Source organism: Platalea leucorodia (assembly GCF_965183815.1).
Source record: "Platalea leucorodia genome assembly, chromosome: Z".
Taxonomy (NCBI): Eukaryota; Metazoa; Chordata; class Aves; order Pelecaniformes; family Threskiornithidae; genus Platalea; species Platalea leucorodia.
Window position 1 is genome coordinate 3,639,873 of NC_138858.1, and position 23,597 is coordinate 3,663,469.

The following is a 23,597-nucleotide window of genomic DNA, read 5'->3' on the forward strand; positions in this document are numbered from 1 at the left end:
TTGCCTAAATCGCTTTGTTTTCACCCTCCATCGGCGTGCCGAGGACGCCGGCTTGGCTCCGGGGCTGCCGGGGTACTGGCTGCGTCACGGCTGCTGTTGAGGAACGGGAGGGCACGAGTGGCCTGATCCTGCGTGGGGCTGAGGATGGGGAAGGGATGGAGCTCGACGTCTCGCAGGATTTCCGCCCGCTGGCTTTGGATTAGCCTCTTGGTTTTGTTTTGTTTTTTTTTTTATTTTTCAACAACTTTTGATAAAAGCAGCATCTTGGGTGTTGCAGGCTGCCTCTTTATCTGCAGTTCTGTTCTTTTTCTTTTCTTTTTTCTTCTTTTTCTTCTTTTCCTTTTCCTTTTCCTTTTCCTTTTCCTTTTCCTTTTCCTTTTCCTTTTCCTTTTCCTTTTCCTTTTTTCCTTTCCTTTTTTCTTTTTTTTCTTTTTTCTTTCTCTTCTTTTTTCTTCTCTTTTTTCCTTCTTCCCTTCCCCTTCCCCTTCCCCTTCCCCTTCCCCTTCCCCTTTCCCTTCTCCTTCCCTTCTCCTTCTCCTTCCCTTCTCCTTCCCTTCTCCTCCTCTTCTTTATTTTATTTTATTTTTTAATGCAAGAAAAGAGCTTTTCTGGGCCAGCATTGCAGAGATTTTCCATCCCCATCCAGGGAAGGGTGGGGGCTCACATCCCCTGTGCACGGACCTGCCGCGGGAGGCACCCCTGAGGAGGGGTCTTTGCTGATGAGTTCAAGCCATCGGGTCCAAAAAGCTTTTTCCATGGGGTTTTGTGCTATTGGGGATGTGATGTGGTGTTTGCTAACAGACAGCCCTTCTCTCCCCTTTCTTTTTTATTTTCTTTTTTCTTTTTCCCTTGGTTTTTTTCCCTCCCCTCTTTTGGGTAGCCATTTAAATATGTGATGATAACTTTCACCCTGTTAATTAACAGGAAACATTGGGACAAGACAGGAAATTACATCAGTCTTTTATGAGGAAAGAGCCAAGAAAAAAAAATACAAGAAAACATAGTTATTAGTGAAAGGAAAGAAAGTGCTGGGGGGAGGAGGAGAAAGAAAAGGAGAGAAAAGGAGAAAAAAAAAACATTTCATGGGCCCCGCTTTTCCAACAGAGGCTGCTCCACTACTTCTATTTTACTTTTATTATGTTGAAAAATATTTGACTAGCACGGTCACCTTTGCTTGAGTGCGACGCTCAAGCTTCCCAAGGAATCTTTTTTTTTTTTTTTTTCATGCCTTTTCTCAGCTTCCTTCCCCAAACTGTGAGGCCTAGGAAGCTCTTGGCCGGGAGACTAATTTTGGTTTGGCTGCTCAGCCCTTCAAATTGGTCCCCACCCAGTGTCATTATCTTGGTTTTAACTTGCAAGGGGAAAAAAAAAACAACACCCTGTAAGAGCTGGCTCAGCCCTTCTCTACCCTTTTAACCTCGCTGCATAAAAAACCTCCCAGCTTCAGCTCCCCGGTAGGGTTGTGCCGGCAACGCTGAAGCACCATGGGGTGGTTGCAGGAGGTCCTGGTGATGCTCTCGGTGATGCTTCTCCATGTACGATGACGGGTACCCGGCTCTGTGGTCCTTCCTCATCCTCCCTCACGGATGAAGTAGGATGCCTGGTGGGGTGGTTGCAGGAGGTCCCAGTGATCCCTGTTGATGTGCGATGGTGGGCTTCTGGCTCTGTGGCCCTTCCTCATCCTCCCTCGAGGATGAAGTAGGATGGCCAGTGGGGTGCTGGGTTTTGGCCAGCCATCTTTGGGGTGAAGCCCTGGCTCCCGTGGGCTTCCCTGGCTTTTCCGTGAATACCTGGGCAGGTGAAAAAGCAGATTCCTTCATTAAATGAGTAACTTGGAACTGCTCAGGCTGTTAAGCCTTTGGAGCATTGTTGCAAATACATGTACGTAATAAGTGAGGCCATGGATGGTTATATATATATATATATATATATAGGTTGAATATATGTAGGTTATATAGGTTATATATATGTGCAGGTTACATAGGGTTTTTATATGTATAGGTCGAATATTTTCAATATGTTGATTATATATTGAATATATTCAATATATTGTATATATTAGATATTGAATTATATATAGTGTATATATAGGTTAAGTATGTTCAACATATTCATTACATATTAATTATATTGAACATATAAAAAATAATGAATATATAACGAATATGTTGAATATATTCAACCTATATATATATAGGTTGAAAAAAAATACATATATATAGGTTGAACAGATTTTGTTTGTAGAGCCGCCAATGCTGAATCAAGAAGAGCTGGCTTTGCATCGGAGAAACTCGGGTGTTGGGAAGGTGGTGAAAGTTCAAACATCCTTCGCTTTTACAACCGCTGAAGTTGGCTCTGGATCTGGTGATTTTCAGTGATGGAAACGGATGGGTTGAATTTATAGATGCTAAAAATTGCCGGGCATGGCTGCCGAGGGGGAGCTCTCTCCATGGTGGGTGATGCAAAATAATACCGGAGGGGTTGTGTGTCTGTTTGTATGTTGGTGTGCAAGGTGAGGTTTTGAGTGGAAAAGCAGGGAAAATAGCAAAACAGTTGAGAAATTAAACAGTGAGATGGGGTGCTGGTCGCCCACATGGGATGGCTGCCAGTGACCCCATGGCTGGGCTCCGGCGGCACCTTCCTGGGCAGAGCGGACGGAGTAAATAACTCCATAAAATCATCCTTCGAGCAGGAATCAAATAACAGGAGTTTTATTTGGAAAAGGAGTTAGGAGCCTGAAGTTACATCACTGCGTTTGAACTGATGAATTCATTTTCTTTGGAAGCTGGGCTGAGACTTTTTAGCTCATTATAAGGAACAAACTCATAAATCTTCATACGTGGAGGCCCGTAGTTTTCCTGTTCTTTGTCACAGCCGGGCATGGAAAATGTGTCCTGGGTGTCAAGAGCACGAAGCCTTGACACACCTGAGATGTTGCACCGAGGTTATTTTCTGGAGCAGCCGGTATCGTGCTGGGTTTGCCGAGTGATGGTGCCGAGCCCCAAATCCCCTGGGCTTTGCCCCCACGGGAGGATACTACTGGGTCTTGGTGATGCCCAAATCCCCTGGGCTTTGCCCCCACGGGAGGATACTACTGGGTCTTGGTGATGCCCAAATCCCCTGGGCTTTGCCCCCACGGGAGGATACTACTGGGTCTTGGTGATGCCCAAATCCCCTGGGCTTTGCCTCCATGGGAGGATGCTGCTGGGTCTCGATATCTCAAATCCCCTGGGCTTTGCCCTCCGCGGGAGGATGCTGCAGGGTGTCGGTGATGCCACCCTGGCTGTGGCGCGATCCCTGCCTGCAACACGGCTCTGCCGCTGCCACCGAAAGTGGGGTGGGATGAGCACAAGGAGTTTTTTTTTTTTTTTTTTTAATCTGGCTGCTGCCGACCTGCCCCATTTTATAGCCCTGGGCAAACCTCTGCCGGCCTCCGTCTGCGAAAGGGGGGTGCCAACTCTGCTGGAGCGCCAGGAGGGTTAATTACTTAATGAATGTAATATTCTCTATAATTGCTAAGCATTATTAATCCAGAGTAAAGTGAGAGGCGAGGGGAGGGGTGTGTGCGTGGCCAGGCTTGTGAACTCCATCCAAATGCTGTCCGTCCGTCCATCCCTTGCTTGCCCCCTACCCTGGTAGGGGCTGATGCTGTCTGTCCGTCCCTGGGCGGCGACCCTGCCTGTACGCCAGCGTGCTTCGCCGCCTGCTCTTAGGAATAGGCGTGATTAGATTATGAAGGCAGACAGAAGTAATGATTAACTTTTTCAGTCTGCATGCTGTCTCCAGTCTGGCGCTGGGTGTTTTTTTTTCCCCCTAAGTAGGCCCTGGCCCCGCGTCGACAGGGTATTAGGTTGTAAAGAAAGCCAGGAGGAATGAAGGCAAGGGAGGGAGGGGAAGGGGGGGGGGGGAGCCTTTTCCATCAGATCCGGGACTGGAATTTATTGGCAGGAATGCAGTAAATGCTCCAAATGCCAGCCCAGCTAAACAGTTTTCATAATTGTTATGGAGCGGGGCACGACGGGCGTGAAAAGGACTTTTGTTCCAACCCTGCTTTTTCCATGGATTTACATCCCTGCAAAGGATGCTGCTCTGGGAAAGGGAGCTGGGGGGGTGGTCTTTTTTTGGGGTGGGGGGTGGGTTAACACATATTTACGTCTGTTTTCAGTCTTTGGGGAGAATTCTAGGTCGGTGTGCTGTGGGGAGAGGCTTTTTCTTCGGTATTGAAATGAGAGCGGCAGCGATGCCGTGTGTGTGCGTGGAATGCAGTTAGGGGAAAAAAAATCCTAACACACATCTGGGTATTAGGTATCCGTTTAGAAATCCTAGACTGCTCTGCTTCAGTTTTTATTAAGGTCTTTACAAGGTTTTTAACGTGTAACCCACATAGCTACATGTTGTCAGTGGAGAGCTGTGGCTTTTCTGGGGGCCGTATCCCTGCCCTCCCCAGGGCATCACTGGGTACCAGCCGACTTTCCCCCTTTGCAACAGTGGAGCTTTATTTTTAATTGCAAAAGCATTTTAAGGTCTTCATCTTCTAAAACTGAGCTCGGTGGCTGCGTTGAGGGGGGCTGTGACCCCGGGGCTGGCATGGCCCCGTGGCCTCTGGTGGCTTTGACATCTGCGTTGGTGATTTAAATCCGCGCTGGAAAGGTGATGGGCAGGATGCTGTCATGGGAGCCTCCAGCACAACGCAAGCCGGGAGAGAGATTTTTGGCAAGCTCATCCTCAGGTCTGATTTGCATTGTTGTAAGTCAGGAGCCCTTTGTGTGCTGGTTTCTCCTTCTCAGAAGGTTTCTGGTTGAGATCTGGGTTGGGTATGGGTGTGTCTTGGTAGAATGAAGCACGGAGTTGTTTGCTCATCTCCGGGAGCTGGGGCTGGTACCAACCCCGAGTCACTTGGTGGTCGCATGGCAGCATCTCATGAATGCTGGCTTGGGCTTCCTGTGTTTTCCAGAGGAGCTTCTTGGCTGATTGTCTTTAAAATGTGATTATTCCACATTGGTATCAAGGCAGGGGAGGAGGTTGAAGGGTGCATGGGGCTGTGGAGCATCCTGCAACACCTCCTGAGCCAGCAAGTCCTCCCAGGACATCCCCACCAGCACAGGAAAACGGCAACGGGGACACATGCAGCAAAAATAGGATTTCTGGGGGTTTTCCACATGGACCTGCATGCCCTCATGCCTATCCAGGTGGCCTGGGGGTCTTAAAAACCCCATGGATGTTGGCAGCACCCCTCTGGAAGGGTCTCCCCTCTTGAAGCATCCCTTCGTCCCACCCAGCTGTGGGTTGGAGCTTGGGGAAGGGATTCCCGTCCTACTGCTTTTTTGAAACAAGGGAAAAGTTTTCCCACACCTTTGAGGGGTGCAGAAGGAGAGGCAGATAAAGAAGGTTCTTTAAATTAAAACTTCAAAAATAATTAGACTGACTGTATACTAAACAACAGTGAAGAGGCCCATTTACTGTAAATATTATGAATGGATTTGGCTGGCTTCTTCATCCCCACCCTTCCTCTAAGGCTTTTCTCTGAGCTGAGTCGAAATTCGGCCTTCAGACAGCACGGTACTCTATAATTTGCATGGCTGATGAGGCCTGAAGCCTGGTACGGAGGAAACTGGAGTCAGCTGGCTCCTCTCTAACCGCTGGAGACAGGCAGACAGGCATTTTTGGTGTGTGCCTGCATATTTTTTTCTTCCCCCTTGTAACTGCAGCCTTGCTTGGCTTTTAAAGAAAATGGGCACAAAAAAAGGTTCTTCTCTTCTGGAGTCGTTTTTAGCCGTGGTAATTGATTAATCACCGTAATTAGACAGTAGCAGTGACTAATAGGATGTTTATGAATCAAATTTCTGGTTTGGCGGACTCCATGAACTCAGCAGTTTCACTTCGGCTCTTTCTTTGCCGTCCTTCGATACAGGGGGCATCGGGGAGCTGGGCTTCCTTCACACGTATGCATTGATTACCCTATATTTTTCAAGCTTGGACTTCCCTCCTGGGCCGGCCTTGGCATTTGCCATACTGATGCCCACTCTTGAGGCTGTGTAGGTCTGCAGCAACATGCTTGCAGGGACCCTTTCTCAGTTTGTTTTCTTGCTTTTGTGTCCTGTCCCTGAATTAACCTTCAAAGGTCAGGGATGGGTTCTAGGCTGGGAGAAGGGTGGCTCAAGGCGCCACCAAGTTGGTGTGGGAACCTTAGGGGATGTCCTCAGGGATCAGTCATCTCTACCCACCATCTGACCTGACCTCGTTTTTGTCCTGATTTCACAAGAGGGTGTCCCAGCCATGGTGAAGGTGATGGAAGTTCTTGGTTGGGTCACCAGGGGACCAAGCAGAGCACTCCCAAGCTCATAGGTTGCTGCTAACATGAGTCTGAACCAAAGCCCTAGTTACAAATATCAGGAAATCCCAGACTTCTTCCCCTGGTGACTTCTGCAAGATTTTATCCTCTCTGTCCTCATCAGACTCGCGAGGTTTCAAATCTGTTGGCAACATCTCAGCTTCTGGATACTAGCCCTTAGAAAACTTCAGCAAATGGAAGTCTTGCGGGGGGAAACTCAGGTGGACGTTTATTTTCATGCAAGGTTGACTTACTTTGCTAGGAGCAAGGAGCCATTTAAGTGATTGAGTGGACAACTTGTTAACAAACTAAAGAAATAATCTTAAGGCTCTTTAGCCTGCATGACTACTGTATATGTTGAGTAATAAGAGCTGCCTAATTAGACATAGACACAAATTTATGGTCTAGCCTGTCAATCCGCGGATTAAGGACTCCATAAGTACCTACTGACACGATGGGCTGTAATGGCTCCTAAAGAGACGTTAAGGTCTATCGTGTCAATAATCCAGAGATTAAGGGCTCCCTAAGTAAGTGTTGACATGACTGACTGTCCCAGCTCTTTGGGGGCTCTTGCATTGGCCCGGTGGAGGGACCCCACAGGCCACCTTGGGCGGTGGCATCCCTGCAGTAGGTAAGGGTTTATTTTCTCTGCAAACAACAGGAGCTTAACACATGACCATCCTCTAAATTAGCCTTTCAGAAATCATCCCCGCCATCAAAAGCCAGGGGGGTGAGGAAGCTGAAGCTGTCTAGCCCTTGTGTGCAGGGAGATATAAAAGGTTTGGGGCAAACATTGCCGTGGGTGGTGTCTCCAGGCTGCCCACAAACTCCGTTAAAGGCACAAAGACCCTTTTTTGCAGGAGGATATATCCTTTAATTTGGATTTTTTTTTCCTTTGCTTTTGCAAAGCATACCTGGAAATCTGGCTTTGAAGGATTTTTCTTGGGTTTTTTTTTGTTTGTTCCTCCACCCAAGTAGCCTGTAAATTACCCGGGAGACTAGAAAGGAAGTAAAATTTCCCTTTTTGGTGCCCATTTTTCTTTGCTTTGATGAGCTGTGTGGTTGCACGTCATGCTCGGTGTTCTCCTCACCTTGATGTAATGCCTGTATGCTTCTCAAGTAAGAGTTCAGGGATGTGTTTTTCCCAAGATCCTGCAAAAACCGCACTTGCCATTAACATGAGGGGCAAAACTGCAGCTGGAGTGCCCCGAGCTGCCCTGAGGACCCTCAAGAAGAGCATGCAAAAACCCATAAAAAGCTTCGGGGTTTGTGTCTCCATCCCTTCCGTCTTGACAAGCAGGAGAAGATGGGGGGCATGGCTCTGCCCTGGGCTCGCAAATGCCGCTTAAGGTCAGCCAAGAGAGATTATCGGGCGCGAGACGTGCTGAGCTTGGTCTCAGCCTTGGCCCCGGCCAGACAACACGTTGTGCTGACACCAGTCCAGCCAATTTTTTTTTAAGCACAGATGCCCTCCGCATGTGCTGACGGATAAAGGAGGAAGGACCACAGGTTCATCTGCTCATTTGTGGTGCCTGCATAGCTCGTTTTCCAGCAGAAAGCTGCCTCCTGGGAAGTCAGGCAGGGATCTCGCCACCCCTCCAGGTCTCCTTGCTGCCCCAGGAGCTCACATCTGGGTCCTGGTCCTTCTAGGAAAGGTCCATAAGACCCAAATCCTTTTGGTGCTATGATTTCTTGGTGGACATCTACATCAATTTATCTGTTGCCTTTACCCATTTGTGTTGGGTTATCGGTTGTGCATACAGTGTCACCTCCGCAAGGGGCCCAGGTGAAGGTACCACAAAACATGAGCAACCTGATCTGGTTGAAGAAGTCCCTGCTCATTGCAGGGGGCTTGGACTAGATGGCCTTTGTAGGTCCCTTCCCACCCAAACCATTCTATGGTTCTATGATTCTATGAAAATGAGGAGACTTTTGTTAGCAGTTCAGGGTAGGTGATGGCGAGTATTGCGTCAGGGTTGATGTTTGGTGGGAGATCCAGCTGCAGGGATCACAGAGGAATGAGGGAGAGGAGGGGGTGTGATGGCGAGAAGTTTAGGAAGAGCGTGAGAAGATGCTTTGGGTCAAAGCTGCTTTTAAAAAAAAAATCTATAAATATATATATATAAAAAAAGTGTAAATACATAGTTTGAAACACTTCTACAGTTGGATAATTTAATTTGTGTCTAATCCTAACATCATTGAGGAAAGATCCAATTACAGGTATTTAAAAACCTAATCAGGAACGCAGTTGTATTCCCATTTTCAGTTGTTTTTATCGCAGATATCAGTGACAATTTAGATAGCTCTTGACTTGATCAGATGGGAGTAGTCCCGGCGGGTGAGATAGCTCAGTGTGTGCTAAACTTGCTGTTTTCTTTAGAGGTCGGTTGATTACAGGAAAACGTTTAGCTATGTCAAAACAAAACAAAGCAAAACAAAAGATCCTCAGCCCACCTCCCCTCTATGTTCATGAACTTGGCACCAGGACAAGGCTGAGAAGCAAAAGCCGGCCAGGAGCTGCATTGTTGATTGGTGTTTTTTTTTTCAATTTTGCTGAAATGTTTTGGTTCTTCCTGAATGAAAAAAGAACTTTTTCTTCCCAAAGTCCTAATAAAACTGCCAGAGCTCAGAAAGAAAAAGTACAGATGACATGGTTTCATCATCTTAAAAGTGTTCATGTGTCGAGGAGAAAAGCCACACCAAAAATTTTCTGCCATTTCCAAGTGATGTGAGATGTGAGTCCTCCTGCCACAGTGTGGGAGAACCAAGCGTGGGGCCATTACTGATGAATTTGAGTGTTCTCACGGTGTGAATCTTCCATACCCACCTTCATCTGGACGTCCTTGGTTTCAGCAGCTTTTAATTTTTTGGGGTTATTGTTCCGGCGTCCCATCTTCCAGGATTTCTGTATGAATGTAGCATCTTCTGCAGCATCCCTCCCCGGAGCAGGATGATGCCCCAAGCCCACGGGCAGCCTGTGCGCACCTGAAGCTAGAGAAATCCTGGCTGTGGCCTTTTATGGAGCAATTTTGGCCAGAGCTTGATGTTCGTGAGAGTCAAGGCAGGTGGTGGGACACCTCACAGCCTCTCATGCTGGTTGGTGTGTTGGCAAGTAGCTGGGATGATGCTTTTGTGGACATCCATCTCCAAGGGATGTGCTGGTAGGAGTCAGGGCAGCCCTTCAGGAGGGTGTAAAAATATGGAAAAAAATCAGTTTTTCAGTGGGAATGTGATGTTGAATGATGTGCTTGTGCTTGTGGCAGCGCTGTCTTCATCACCATCCACACCAAACTTCCAATAAATGTTACCCCAAAGACTTCGGGGTATCAAACTATTGCCTTAATTTCTCCCCTTCATGCAGAAATGTGCTCTGCTTCAGATGGCCATTCTCTGTAGACCCAACTATAAGTGATCAATACAACTAATTCTCTAAATTCCTGAGGGCAGACTTGCTTTATTTTCGGTTATTTATATATGTTACTTTTTCACAATAAGCTTGCACAATGCACTGGGGGGAGCCTGACAAAGCCCCTAGGCAGGCTGTAATGCAAACCATGGAAAATAATAATAAACCAATGATAGCAGCAAATGGAGGGATGCTTAATAACGAAATAATAGTGTGGATGTTTATAGCATTAAACATTATCATTGTTTGCTGGAATATGGGAACGCTCCCAGTTTGCTGGGAGTTTTCCAGACATTTAGAAAGGGATGTGTTTGCTCTGAGGAGCTTGTAAAAATGATGCTTTTAAGTAAAAAGAAGAATCCCAAAGCGTTTCTCAGCCATTTCTGGGCTGTCGCACATAAGGACACGTTGAGAGTGATGTGGCTGCGAATTTCCTGGGATCTGGGTTTTTGTGTGGGTTTGCAGCGGGCAGAGACTGGAGTTGGATGGTGGGTCCAGATGAACCCGGCGGGACGTTTCGGGGCAAAATCCACCTGTTTGCTTCATTTGCCCAGACCCGTGGTCATTGCCACCAAAAAATCCTTTTGGGGGAAAAAATCTCCATCCCCATAGGAAGCATGTCTGTGTCAATTTTTCCTCCTCTCCTGCAAACTCCTCTCCTGCCTCCCCACCCAAGTGATGCCACCAGCTTTTCCCACCCCTTTTCCCAGCAGATGCCAGAATCAGGGAGGCGGGTGGGAGTGGGGAGGCTCCGCCGGGGTCCCAACAACCGTGAAAAGCGGCTTTGGTGGTGGCTGGCAGGGAGGCCTGATCCTGTTTGTCCGAGCTCAGCCCTTATATTCTCATGGCTTTTTGACTAGACATCCAGTCAACAGCCGAATCCCGCAAACGGAAGAGGCTCTGGCATATTTATACTGTGTGCTGGCATTGGCTTCTTAAAAAAAAAAATATCCCGGATTACCTAAGACTCGTCCTTGAGGTCTGGTCACCCCATGTCATTGAAAAATCTAGTGGGATTCATTCATGAACTTCCAGCCCTCCATAAAGGTCTGTTCATTCATAGCCAAGGCAGTTTTCTTTTTTTTTTTTAAAAGGTTTTTTTTTTTAATGCACTGGCAATTAAATAACTCTTTGTAAGTGGCAATGAGGTACTTGTTAAGTGGTCTTCACTAATGCAAGCACAAATATCAGGTGAAAAAGTCTTTTTTTTCCTCCCACCTCCTCCTGAAAGGGGTGCTTTTATGTTCAAATAAATAAAAGCCTGTAGGAATTTCAGCAGGGTTCAATGGCTGTTGCTCCAGAATTCCCTCAACTGCTGTAAAACAAAACCTAAGAAGCTCTGAGCATCACTAGCAGGCAGTTGGCAGGGAGGCTGCAGCAGAGGGGGGCCATGGGTGGTCAAGATGGGGGCAGATCCAGGAGCATCATCTCCCTGGATCCAGGAGCACCCCCCCCCCCGCCCCGGGATCTAGGAGCATTCCCCCCAGATTACTCTTATCTCCTGGGCATCCACCCCCCAAATTCCTCTGTCTCCCAGGTGGGTGGGGGAAATGCCATCCTGGGGGTGTTCCTTGCCCTGCTGGATGCACCCTTGGGTGGGGGGCACCCCATTTGCGTTAGGGGGGAGGTAACCCACGCCACCCATCCCGCCCCGCCTCGGTCCCTCGCACGATGCCAGGTTTCAGCAGGATATAAAGTTATCCGCAACAAAGTCTTGGGAGGCACCGAAAAGGGGAGGTGGAAGGACAAACCGGGGCGCACCTCGACGGATGCTTTCCCGGGGACCACCCCCCCGCTGCCAGAACCCCCATCCCCGGTTTCACCCGGGAGCAAGGGTCCCTGTTTTGGGGTGTATGCAGTCGGGCCCATTTTTAGTAGCTGCCTCCAGCAACTGGAGAAATATTTTCCTTGCTGGCATAGAAATGAGGAAATTAAAAGTGTGTGGCTGGGCTTTTTTTTTTTTTTTAAAGGGCTTTTTTTTTTTTTTTTTTTAAAAGCACAGTGCAGGGCTTGAAGCACAACTCAAGAGATGGGAGAAAAATGCCTGCACTGGAGAAATCGGCTTATAAATAGCAAAAAATACAGAAAACAGGGCAGCCAGCGTGCCACTGCCATTGCTCATGCTGGAGGGGTTTTGGGGGGCTGCTAAAGTGATGTAGGGAGAGCTTTGGGGTGCCAGGTCACTCACCACCCCTGGTCCCATAGCTACTCCCATGGTGCAGGGGATTATTTCAGTAGTGCTCACTAACTTGCATTCCTAGTTTGATTTTTTTAAAAAATATATTATTTTTTTTAAATACAGTTATAGAGATGAATAGTTCCCAGGTCTCAACATGCCTACTGAGGCTGCAAGGAATTACTTGCTGAGCAGTGCTGGGCTGCTAGGGATCCTCTGTCAGGAAAAGGGGCTTTTTCGTGTTTCTCTGCCCCCCTCTTGCTTTTTCCTCCTACCTCATATCCTCACTGCTTGCACAGGGTGGCTACGGGCAAGGGAGTCGAAAGAAGGGCTATGGGAATGAATTTCTGTGGGTTTTGGAGGTTTTTTAGGCCATTTTTGTGAACAAGCATGAGATTTCTGGTCCCCACCCTGCTGCCATCTGATGGCGCTTCCCGTGGGTCGGAGCTTCATCCAGCATCTCCATCCTCTCCATCACCCAGGTTCTGCTTACAGGCAGGGAAGAGCCCCATGAACTAGAGCAGGCGAGTCTGGTCTTGTGGCGTGGCCTTCAGTGTGCTTTTCTTAGCAGCACCTCATTTTTTTTCAGTGTCTGTGCAAGAGTAGATAGTTATTTATGGAAATGGATCCATCATCTGCTGGGTGCAAATAAGGGGTTTTGGGGTGTTTGGTCTTGCTGGATGCAGCTGTCTGGATCATCTCATCTCTCCTGTTGGCAGTGAAGGTGGTCCTAGTGATGGTTTGAGTGAGGGATGGCTGCGCCACAGGTGCTGCTGGTGGGTCTCAAGCCACTTCTGAAAGTGGACCTGGTGATTTAGGACCCGTAACTCCAACCAGAGCTAGGCACTGCAGCAGCATGGGAATTTCCCAAGCCTGGGTCAGCTTAAATGGTCTTAATAGTGGCCTTAACACATGGCTTTTGGAAACGGTGGATGTGCTGTGGGTATTGGTGTGTGCATGGAGAGCATCATGAAGACACAGGCAGGCAAGGACCTGCCAGCGTTGCGTTGCTTTTGGGTTATATTACCAGCTGCATGTGCTCAATTTCTCCTTTTCCTCCTTTTTTTCTCCTTTGCTGTAGATTCCCAAGTTCTTCAGGAGCCGGGGGATCGGTCACACTGGTGCGTGGTGGCATACTGGGAAGAGAAGACGCGTGTGGGTCGGCTGTACTCTGTCCAAGAGCCCTCCCTGGATATCTTCTATGATCTACCTCAGGGGAATGGTTTCTGCCTCGGACAGCTCAACTCGGACAACAAAAGCCAACTGGTGCAGAAGGTCCGCAGCAAGATCGGCTATGGCATCCAGCTCACCAAGGAAGTGGACGGCGTGTGGGTGTACAACCGCAGCAGTTACCCCATCTTCATCAAGTCGGCCACACTGGACAACCCCGACTCCAGGACGTTGCTGGTTCACAAAGTGTTTCCAGGTTTTTCCATCAAAGCTTTTGACTATGAGAAGGCGTACAGCTTGCAGAGACCCAACGACCATGAGTTCATGCAGCAACCATGGACTGGATTTACTGTTCAGATCAGCTTTGTGAAAGGCTGGGGCCAGTGCTACACAAGACAGTTTATCAGCAGTTGCCCGTGCTGGTTGGAGGTTATTTTTAATAACCGATGACTTGAGACAGAGTGGACTCATGACATTTATACTACTTTGCTGCTATTATTTCCTTCTGAGTGCTTGCTTTTCATGCAGAATTTTTGTTTTTGTTTTGTTTTGTTTGTTGTTCACCCGCCCCCCTTCCCCGTTTTGAGAAATAGCTTATGGAAAGATTTTTTTTTTTTTTTTGCCTTGGGTATTTTGATAAATATATCTATTTTTTAAAAGTGTGAATGACCAATAACTCAGAAGGGCGAGAGAAGAGTGCCGGGGGATGGATCGCATACGATAATTATTTCATGCCTCTGAAAGGATTATCCTATGTGATCGATGGATTCAGAAGCCACTTGCTATATGTTATAGCTCCTTCTCTTGGATAAAACAACAAGATACCTGTATTTCTTATGCACCACCTTCCCCTTGCTGCCAGCCATCCCCAGTGACGGTGACACCGAGACCCCTTCCCCAGCGGTGCTAACCCCATGTTGCCGCCGAAGGATGGTGCAAAACCTTCCCAACCAGGTCTTTACCCACCCTTTTTATTCTATTTTTCTTGTTGCTGGGTTCACGTCTTGTCACTGTGTTCATCCTTCCACTGCTTTTTTTTTTATGGTCATGGATTGATGCAAGGGGAGAAGACAACAGCGGAGAAACCTCATGCATGGCCCATGCTTTATAATTTGAGCTGAGATGTGAAGCGACAGAAGCCTAAGCCTAAAAAAAACCAAACCAAAACAAAACCAACAAAACAAATGAAAAACAAACGGGAAAACAAAAGAAAAGGTGTTCATAATCGTTGGTCTGTTGTAACCTGCTTAGATCAGGTTATCCTGGTACCATCCCATCTGGAAATGCAGTTGTGCTTTCATTTCTTCTTGAATTCATACACGAGTATGATACTTTTACACTGTTCTTAGCTCAATGAGCATGTTTAGACCTTAACATAAGCTATTTTTCTAAATATAAAGGTTTAAATGAACAAGAGAGCATTCTCGTTGGAACTTTAGCATTGTAGTGCTTTGGAAATAAAACACACAAAAAAAGGACTCCTTAAAAAAACCCTGAGATTTATTAAAGAAAAAAAATGTATTTTATGTTATATATAAATATATTATTACTTGTAAATATAAAGACGTTTTATAAGCATCATTATTTATGTATTGTGCAATGTGTATAAACGAGAAAAAAATAAGAAAGATGCACTTTGCTTTAATATAAATGCAAATAACAAATGCCAAATTAAAAAAAAAAAAAAAAGAACACGAGATGATTGGTGTTTTTTTCTATGGGTGTTATCATCCAGATGAATGTTTTTTCTAAAGGAGTTTATGTTCCATTAAAAAATAAAAACGTACACTTGATCCCAGGCTGTGCCGAGTGGCTTTTTTAGTGGCGTGGATGAGGCAGGCAGGAGAGGTGCTGCTCGAAGAGGGTACTGCGTGGGGTTGGCGGTAGGGGCACCCACCCCAGCCCCGTGTGGGACCGCTCCGGCATGGGTAGCACCCAGACAGGGTCAGTCCTCAGCTTGGAGCTCCACTGGGCTGGTTCAGTGCGTGTGGCTCTGGGCTCCCCAGCTTGGATGCACGCGATCAGCCCAAGTCTGGAGGGGCTGGCTGGATCCGGGCAGGTTGCGCAGGGGTGCCTGGCTCGCTGCCCAAAATCTGCTGGCGTTATTTTTGTTATTATTCCTGTTTCTCATAATTTCAACTTGAAAGAACCTCCATTCGACCCTGTCCCAGTCCCTGAAATATGAGGAGAGGCCAAGCTTTTGCTCTGTGCTGGGACACTGGTGGCCCATGCCAACAGGTGAGGAGGAAAATGTGAGGAGAAGAGGAGAAAGCCAGTCCTTGGTAGGTTTTCCTCAACTATTTCCTGCGCCCTTCATCTCCCATACTTCTGGAAATAAAGGTTAGTTTTCCTTTTGCCCTGTGTTCACTGTTCCACTGCATCACATCCCGCTTGCACATGTCCTCTGCCAAGGAGAAGGTCCCTACAGCTGGTTCCTGCCTTTTGTGGAGAGGGACCGTGAGTGGAAACGACCAGAGTCCTGGAGACTGAAGGATTTGGAGAAGTAGAAGGTCCAGATGGGCTTGTAAGCTCCCTCCCTGCCAAAGCACCTGGACCACAGGAATGTGACTTCCAGCCTCTGCTGTCCTTCAGGTGGTTGATGGCCATTGCAATAGAGAGGCTCTGTGAGTATCTGGACCAAGTTCTCTGAACGCTGTGCCTTTCTGTTCAGTGGAGATGTGCCTAACCCAGAGGGATTTATTGAGATACAGTATTAGGTTTGCTCTGAATGGACAGTGCCCTCAGTTGGATTCGTGTCACTAAGCCCATGAACCGGCTTCAAAATGGCTTTTGATCACGTGCAAGGTTTGCATGGGAGTTTCAATTTCCAGGCTCTCACCTGGAATTAAAGGGGGCTTAGAAGAAAGATGAGGACAGATTTTTTAGTAGATTCTGTAGCAATAGGACAAAGGGTAATGGTTTTAAACCAAAAGGGGAGATTCAGACTAGATACAAGGAAGAAATTTTATACGATGAGGGTGGTGAGACACCCCATCCCTGGCAACACTCAAGGTCAGGTTGGCCGGGGCTCTGAGCAACCTGATCTGTTTGAAGATGTCCCTGCTTCTGGCAGGGCGGTTGGACTTTAGAGGTCGCTTTCAACCCAAACCATTCTATAATCCTATGGTAATGCAAAGAGGAAAAATGACCCAGCAAAGCCCAGAGGCTGACTGTGGAGGTGTCCCCATGATGGGTGCAGTGCTAGTGGGCTGTTATATCACTTGCAAGGTGCAGCGAGGGTCTGCTGGGCCTGGGATAACCTCCACACACCCCATTTTACACCTTGTCCTACATTACTACCCCTCACCACAGCTGGAGACATGTTGAGCTGACGGGACCTTCAGCTGGACATGGCTTTCCAGGTCAAATGTTACAGTGATCGTCTGGAAAATGAGCTGAAACACCTTGTGGAGCACTTTACTTTACTTTACGATATCTTTACTTGCATTCATCTGTCAAAATAAAAGACCAGGCGATGCTGTTCGCAGTAAGAAAGCTGGGAAATAATCAGCAAAACTATGACTTTTCAATGCTACAGAAGCTTTAGCTAAAATGTTCCAGTTTTCACCTCCTGCTGAGCTAATTTTAGCCCTCATTCAATGAAAAAAAAAAAAAAAAGAAAAAGAAAAAGAAAAGAAAAAAGAACACGACAGAAGGATGCTGAGCACCAGCTCATCTGTGTTCCCATTCACCCAGAGCTTGTTCAGCTCTAGGGCTGGTAGATGCAGGGTGGGAAGTAGTCTGAAGGTTAAAACAGAGATTGGAGGTTAAAGCCAGAAAGAATTTCCCCTTGGCTGGGGTTTGCCGATGCTGTAAATCCATCTTTAGGGCTCAGAAAAGCTGCAGCCACATAAAGCAAAGTGCTGACCTGGTATAAACCTGGTCCGATGTGGTCCTGCTTGGTGGTGTGCTGTCCGGCTGGGGTCTTTGTCTGGTTGTAGCACTCTCACTTTACTCAAGTCCTTCTGCAGCTGGTGCAAAGCCAGGCTTAAACACATGTGCTTGCATAAACCCTGAGTGCTGGAGGTAATTTGTCAGAAATGCAGTTATGTGGCCTCTCTTGATCTGGTCAAATTTGGATGATCCAGTAACGCCTGGATTAAGGAGAACCACAACCCCGACTTGCCCTTGGATAGAGGAGCTGTGGGCAAGGGCAGAGCCGGCTCCTTCCTGAATGAAAATGCTGATGTGCAGCCTCCAGGTCACTCCTGGCCAGCAACATGATGTCCTTCTGGCTCCATGCCCACAGCACCTAAATTCAGGCACCTCCCCAGGTCATGAGCACCCTCAGCTCCATGGACATCTGTGGACATTTTCCAACAGAACAGCAATGGCCCTGGGACCTCACGTATCATCGTGCTCTGTACGACTTAGCTGTGGTTTCCACTCTTCCTTCCTTGGAAATCACCTTACAGAAATCTCATTCACTTAAGAGGCTCAGACACGAGCTGGTTGAGACAGTCTGAAGTCCTGATTTCCCAGTCGACAGTGGGACATGCCTCCCTCCTCTCTTCCTTATAAAAGGATTTCTCTGGAAATTTGGGATGTCTGAAATCAGTCTGTTCTATTTAACTGTACTCTTGCTTTGGATCACAGCTCCAGTGTAATCACTGCTAAATCGTCTAATGATATACTGCGACACAGTAAATTACAGCACAGTTGGGCCTTTTTTTCCCAATGTTGCCGAGTGGTAATTGAAGAGTGCAATAAAGAAAGGTCAAACGATGTAACTTTTTGCTGCTAAATCATATGTGAAATATGCTCGAAGTGTCAACTGCTGATAAAAGATAGTGTCTATAATGGCTGATGTACTGCGAGGGAAGGAGGTAAAATGCCACCATCTTGAGATCATGGTCTTCCGCATGGGAAAACCATTTGCAAATGGATTTTCACTGGGATCATGGTGCAGAGCCATGATCCCGGTCTCCTTTAGGTGATGCTCGGCATCTGACTTGTTCCCCATCTACTCCAAGGCATCTGTGGGCTCTGGTCTTGCAGTTTGCATGCAAGCCCATTAGGTGAATGGACCCTTCTGTCCATCAGCCCTCAGGACAATGTGGTGGTTACAGGTTGGCAGCTCCAGACAATTCAAAGAGTAAGTCCTTGGAAGAACTTTTTTCTTTATGCTGGTTGTACTTTGCTCTCACTGTTTACTGGTGTAAAGTTGACCCAGTAGAGCTTAACTCAGTCTGCAAATGGTAGCTCAGTTGGGTCTATGTATATATACATGTCCTGGTCTGCAAGAGCTTCTGGAGGCAAAGTGGTGAAGAACTGGTTTAAAATGAATTAATAAAAACCACCCACATGTGAAAACAGCATTTTCTTTTTGTTGTCTACTTGTGTGTAAAAATACATCCTGGTTTACTGGGCACACGACTGGAGACAAGATGTCAAGGTGGGGGTACATCTCTGGTGGTTTAAGGGAGGAGAGGAATGTGGGTTGGGACAACCGATGGGGGGAAATGTTCACAGCAAGAAGTGATGGATGGAGCCTCTCCTGTGCCATTTATGTGTATGGTAGTATGGACTCACATGGGGTCCTGAGCCTTTTTGGGCCAGGCATTATAAAGAGAAAGACCTTGCCCAGAGCAGCCTAGGCACAAGAGGCAATGATGAGAGGTGTTGTGCTGGGGATGACAGCAAGGCCAGGATCGGACCTGAACCCCCAGCCCATGGCTGGAGAGGTCTGTCCCCCGTGACCCCGCTGTGTCACCAGGCTTTGACAGGAGGACGTCCCTGCCCAGCTTTTGCACATTTCCACAGCAGAGATAGAGGGACATCCCTGGGCACTCCAGTGAGTCAATGTACAAATTTTTGGGTGGCTTAAAGATGAAATGAAACAAAACCCGAAACACTTGATAGGTTCAGGTAGCTTTTGTGGTTAAGAGGAAGTCGCCGCTGTGTCACACTTACCAGCCAAGGTCCCTGTCACCAGCTTCGCTGGAAAAGCCCGGGACATTTCCCCTTCGTCATGCTGACTGCACCAGCATCATAAACTGCCAAATTACTCCTGGTGATGAATCTGACCATCGTCTTTTTTTTTTTTTTTTCCCTTAAACACTCTGGTTTCCGAAAACCAAGGGGCTCCAATGTTCACACATCTATCTGTTTGTCAGCTGGACACCAAATAACTCCTGAACCTTGTGACAAAGTCAGTCAAGTCTGGAAATGTGATGGAAATCTGAGGGTGAATCCAGTTCCTGCTTTCAGAAAGGAAGAAGGTTGGGTGGAGGGAGAAGACCCAAACTAGCAACTGTCCTGGAGCAGAGGCAGGTCGAGCTGTGCCACAAAACTTGTGCTCAGCGCTGGGCCCCGCACCCCAAGGCGGCCATGGAGGGGCTGGAGCGTGGCCAGAGCAGGGCAGCGAGGCTGGGGCAGGGGCTGGAGCACAAGGCTGGGGAGGAGCGGCTGGGGGAGCTGGGGGGGCTCAGCCTGGAGAAGAGGAGGCTGAGGGGAGCCCTCATCGCGCTCTGCAACGGCCTGAAAGGAGGCTGGAGCCGGGGGGGTCGGTCTCTGCTCCCCAGGAACAAGCGATGGGACGAGAGGGAACGGCCTCAAGCTGCGCCAGGGCAGGTTTGGGTTGGGTATTAGGAAAAATGTCTTCAGGGAGAGAGTGCTCAGGCCCTGGCCCAGGCTGCCCAGGGCAGGGGTTGAGTCTCCATCCCTGGAGGTATTTAAAAGGTGGGTAGATGTGGTGCTCGAGGACATGGTTTAGTGGTGGCCTTGGCAGTGCTGGGTTAACAGTTGGACTTGATGATCTTAAAGGTCTTTTCCAACCTTAATGATTCTATGACTCTATGACTCTATGACTCGTCGGCTGGGGCTGCACGGCTAGAAGGCGCGTCCCCTGGGTGGTGGATAGGGGATCCCCCTCTGGAGGGTGCACCGGATAAAACTGAAGAAGGTGCCGCGAACCAACGCAGCCTAAGGGAAGGCCACCCTGACAGAAAAACCACTGGCCCTCCAAGTCATGGGGGTTGGGCAGGAGGCCAACTACCTCCTCCCGGAAAAAAAAATAAAAAGTTGCAGAAACGACGAGCATCAACTTTCAAAAAAAACCTGAAATGATGGAGATGGAGAAAATCAGTAATGAAGTGAGGAGGAGGAGATGGAACTGGATCGGTCATGTCTTGAGGAAAAAACCAACAGAAGACTGTGCTGTGGCCCTTGGGACTCCAGAGCACGCAGCCGCAGACCGATCGAAGTGGAAGAACGATGTTCGCGCCTTGTGTGCCTCCTGGCACTGAGAGAATTCAGATTCAGATCAGATGACTCTATGACTCATCTTCGTTGAAGGATCCTGTGGTGAGAATAAGGATGTGCTTTGCCGTCCAGGCCGGGGCAGTGGTCCTTTGGTGGCCAGGCTTTTGAGATGCTCATTGGATCAGTGAGCAAGGAAAAGCAGGACTGAGCAGGAGCAGGACTCTACCTCAGTGGTTAAGACACCCTGTGCAAAGGGACGTTGATGTCCCTGTCCCAGCCCCAGCGTGTGCCTGGTGCCATGTGCAACGGTGAGATCTTTATTGCAGAGGATGGGAAGCCCATGCACTCTCTCCTGTAAATGTACACCCATTTGAGCTGAAACAAGAGGGGGTCCCCTTACACCCTCCACCCACCCAACCACCCACAGCTCAGTCCGTAGGCACCACTGGGAGGTGGGGGCTCTGAGCTCCTGCAACCAAGAGGTGTTGAGCCCCTTTGAGCCCAGTTGAGCCCGATGTTGTGGGCAGATGCTCAGAGCTCTTGGCTCACTTGCAGTCTTGCATCTGTGCAGGGTTAGGGCTAAAGGAAAGGGAGGCTGAGGCCCGCTGGATGTTAGAGCAGCTCTGAGACTAAAATCTGGCTGGTTTCATTAGCTTTCAGTGGCAGTGAAGTGTTCGCAGTCTTCTTGATACAAACAAAGCAGTATAAGTCAGATGACGATATGGGTGCTGTTGGTTACCAGGATTAAAACATGCATGGAAAAAAGGAAAAAAAAATCTCATATATTGCAAGGAACTAACTATTAATTTTGCTGTACTGGCAATACTTAGGACTGGCATTACCATGGATGTATTTATATCCTCTGTCCTGTAGAAAATATGTAAGTTATTCTGAGGCATGTGTGTACCCAGCGCTGGAGCTGGGCCACCAGAGACCTCTGGGGAGTTGTTGTGTGAGAGCTAAGGGGGTCCCCTCTTATTCCCTACAACTGCCCAGGTGAGAATGTCAATCTGAATATGCTTAAAATTAGGAAAAATCACATTCTAACCCCAAAGGTTTTGCCCAAGGCACCCTGCAAAGAAAGGAGTAGGACACCTTGGGGTCCCATCGTTCAGCCAGTGAAGGGACATAACTGGCTCCCAGTGTCACAACTACTGAAGCTTGTTAGCTCAGTTTAGAGCCAACCTCCAGTGGAAAATGGGTCAGAAAACAAGTTTTGCCTCCCATCAGCAAGGCAAGGCAAGCCAAGGCTGAGAGCTTGCAAGAGGAGGAAAACAGAAAATAAAGCAGTTGTAAAAGGGGTCCAGTGAAAGAAAGCAGAAACCAGGTGTCAAAGCATTTGCTAGAGCCTGATGGAGGTGAAAGAAGGGCAACCAACCTTCTCGATCTTGATGGGAGCTGGGGCAGCTGGGAGGGTGGTGGGGGACCCCGCAGAGCAATGGGTGGGTGGGCAGGGTGCTTGGCTGAGGTGGCTGCGGGATCCAAGGGCGAACACTGGTGCCAACAAAACCAAACCCCTGGAGATGCCCCAGCACCCCAAAACGCCCCACTGGAAGTGGTATTTACCCTTCCCCTGGAAGTGCAGGCCCTGTGGTTTGATTTTTCCAGCCCAGCACGCCATGGGGAATCTGGAATGAATTTCATGGTTGGAGAATTTTCTGTTTTTTATAACTGATCAAGAACAAGCAGTGGGACAGAAAGGCCTCGTGCAGCGACTCGTTCCCTGCGGGCTCCCCAGCCAAACCACTTCCAGCAGGGAGACAGAGTGGAGCGGGGCTGGAGGCAGGGCATTGCCTCCGCAGGATGGGCTATTAAGGGCTTAGTGCCTCCACAACCAGGCAGAGGGGATTGCTTTCATCTTCCTGCCTGCAACATCTGGAGCCTGGACTCGTAAAACTTTCATTGTTACTTTTAACCCTTCAGGCCCTTTTTTTTTAGTTTTTTTTTTTAGTTTGGGGTTTGTTTATTTTTTTGGGGACATGTGGCTGCAGTTGGTGGAGCACTAAGCCCATGCAGCAGCATCACTAGTTGGAGGCACTGCTGGCTCTGCCTGCTGCCCATGGAGAGAGGGACAGTGGGGCCTCAGCCAACAACTGGGATCATCTCCTGGAGACCTATGGCCTGAGGGAGGCCTGGACCACTAGCAGGCACTGATGTTTTAGTGGGTATCCTATAAAAGCAACATTTCTTGGGACTTTTGAGGTCTTTTGTACCACTCTCGGCAGTGCGGCTCCGGGGTTGGATTGATTTTCAGCACAGACAACCCCGATGCTCCTAATCCAAAGCCTTTCAGCTCTTGGAGGTCACACTGAGTTCAGGAGGCAAATTTCTCACCTGGGGCATATTTTTGTTGCAAGAAAACAGATCTCCAGATAGGGAGCACTTTTGTTACAGGAAACCAAATCTCCAGATACAGACCTGCTCGTAGCTTGGGAAACTCTGGGAAGATGGAGACAGGGCGATTTTGGTGTTCAGAGCTCAGAAGCTTGAAATACATTCACCTTCTTCCAGTAGAGATGAACAGTCCAGTACAACAACCTCAGCTGAAGCAATAAGGGGCACAGGATCATGATAAGGCAAAATTTGAGGAATATTGAAAATGGGCCTGAAAGTGGAGATGGTCAACATAGAATCACAGAATCGTTAAGGTTGGAAAAGACCCTTAAGATCATCGAGTCCAACCGTTAACCCAGCACTGCCAAGCCCACCACTAAACCATGTCCTTGTGACATGAAGAGCAGGAAACAGCAGATCTCGGTCATACATTTCTGCCCCAAAGTCTCAGCTGTTTTTTTAAGCCTCTGTGCAGAGTTCCCACCCATCGGCTCTGCTTAGTGGCTCCTGGGTGTCTACCAGAGGCTCACAAACATCTGAGCTCCAGGAGCTGTGTGGGCATGAAAAAGCTGAAAGCACACACAACTCTCCAATCCTCCAACTGCAGGAGAAATTTGAAAAGCGCAGGCTGAAGACTCAGAGGCTGGACGGGTGAGGAAAAAAAAAGGATTATTAGGAGCTATCCTGACTTCTAAGTCAGCTTGAGGATCTGGGTGATTTTTTTTTTTTGAAGGTTGGGTTGGCAGGGCTTGGCTGAGCTCTGGGACTCCTGATGGGAGCAGCTGAGGGACAGCCCCAGGCTTGACATGCCCAGGGGTATGCAAAAGCTCCTCTGTCAGGCACTGAAACCTCCTACCCTGAGTGATGTGAGGAGTTCACCTAGTCCAAATGAGCTGTGCTGGCCTGAGTGGTGGGGGAGGAGGAAAAGTGGGAGACCTCACACAGAGTCAAGAAGTCACACTGGATCTGGATATATA

The 23,597-nt window shown here is 48.2% G+C and overlaps 1 protein-coding gene across 2 annotated transcripts in view; it reads left to right on the forward strand.

The window, feature by feature from the left end:
• The window catches only part of SMAD7 (SMAD family member 7), a 28,056-nt gene extending 13,327 nt beyond the window's left edge, over nucleotides 1-14,729 (forward strand). For both annotated transcript variants that reach the window (XM_082336592.1, XM_082336591.1), the window contains one exon: nucleotides 12,995-14,729. In XM_082336592.1, coding sequence (XP_082192718.1) covers nucleotides 12,995-13,533 — 539 coding nt within the window. In that variant the 3' untranslated portion in view covers nucleotides 13,534-14,729. The remainder of the gene's footprint in view (nucleotides 1-12,994) is intronic.
• The last annotated feature ends 8,868 nt before the right edge of the window (nucleotides 14,730-23,597 follow it).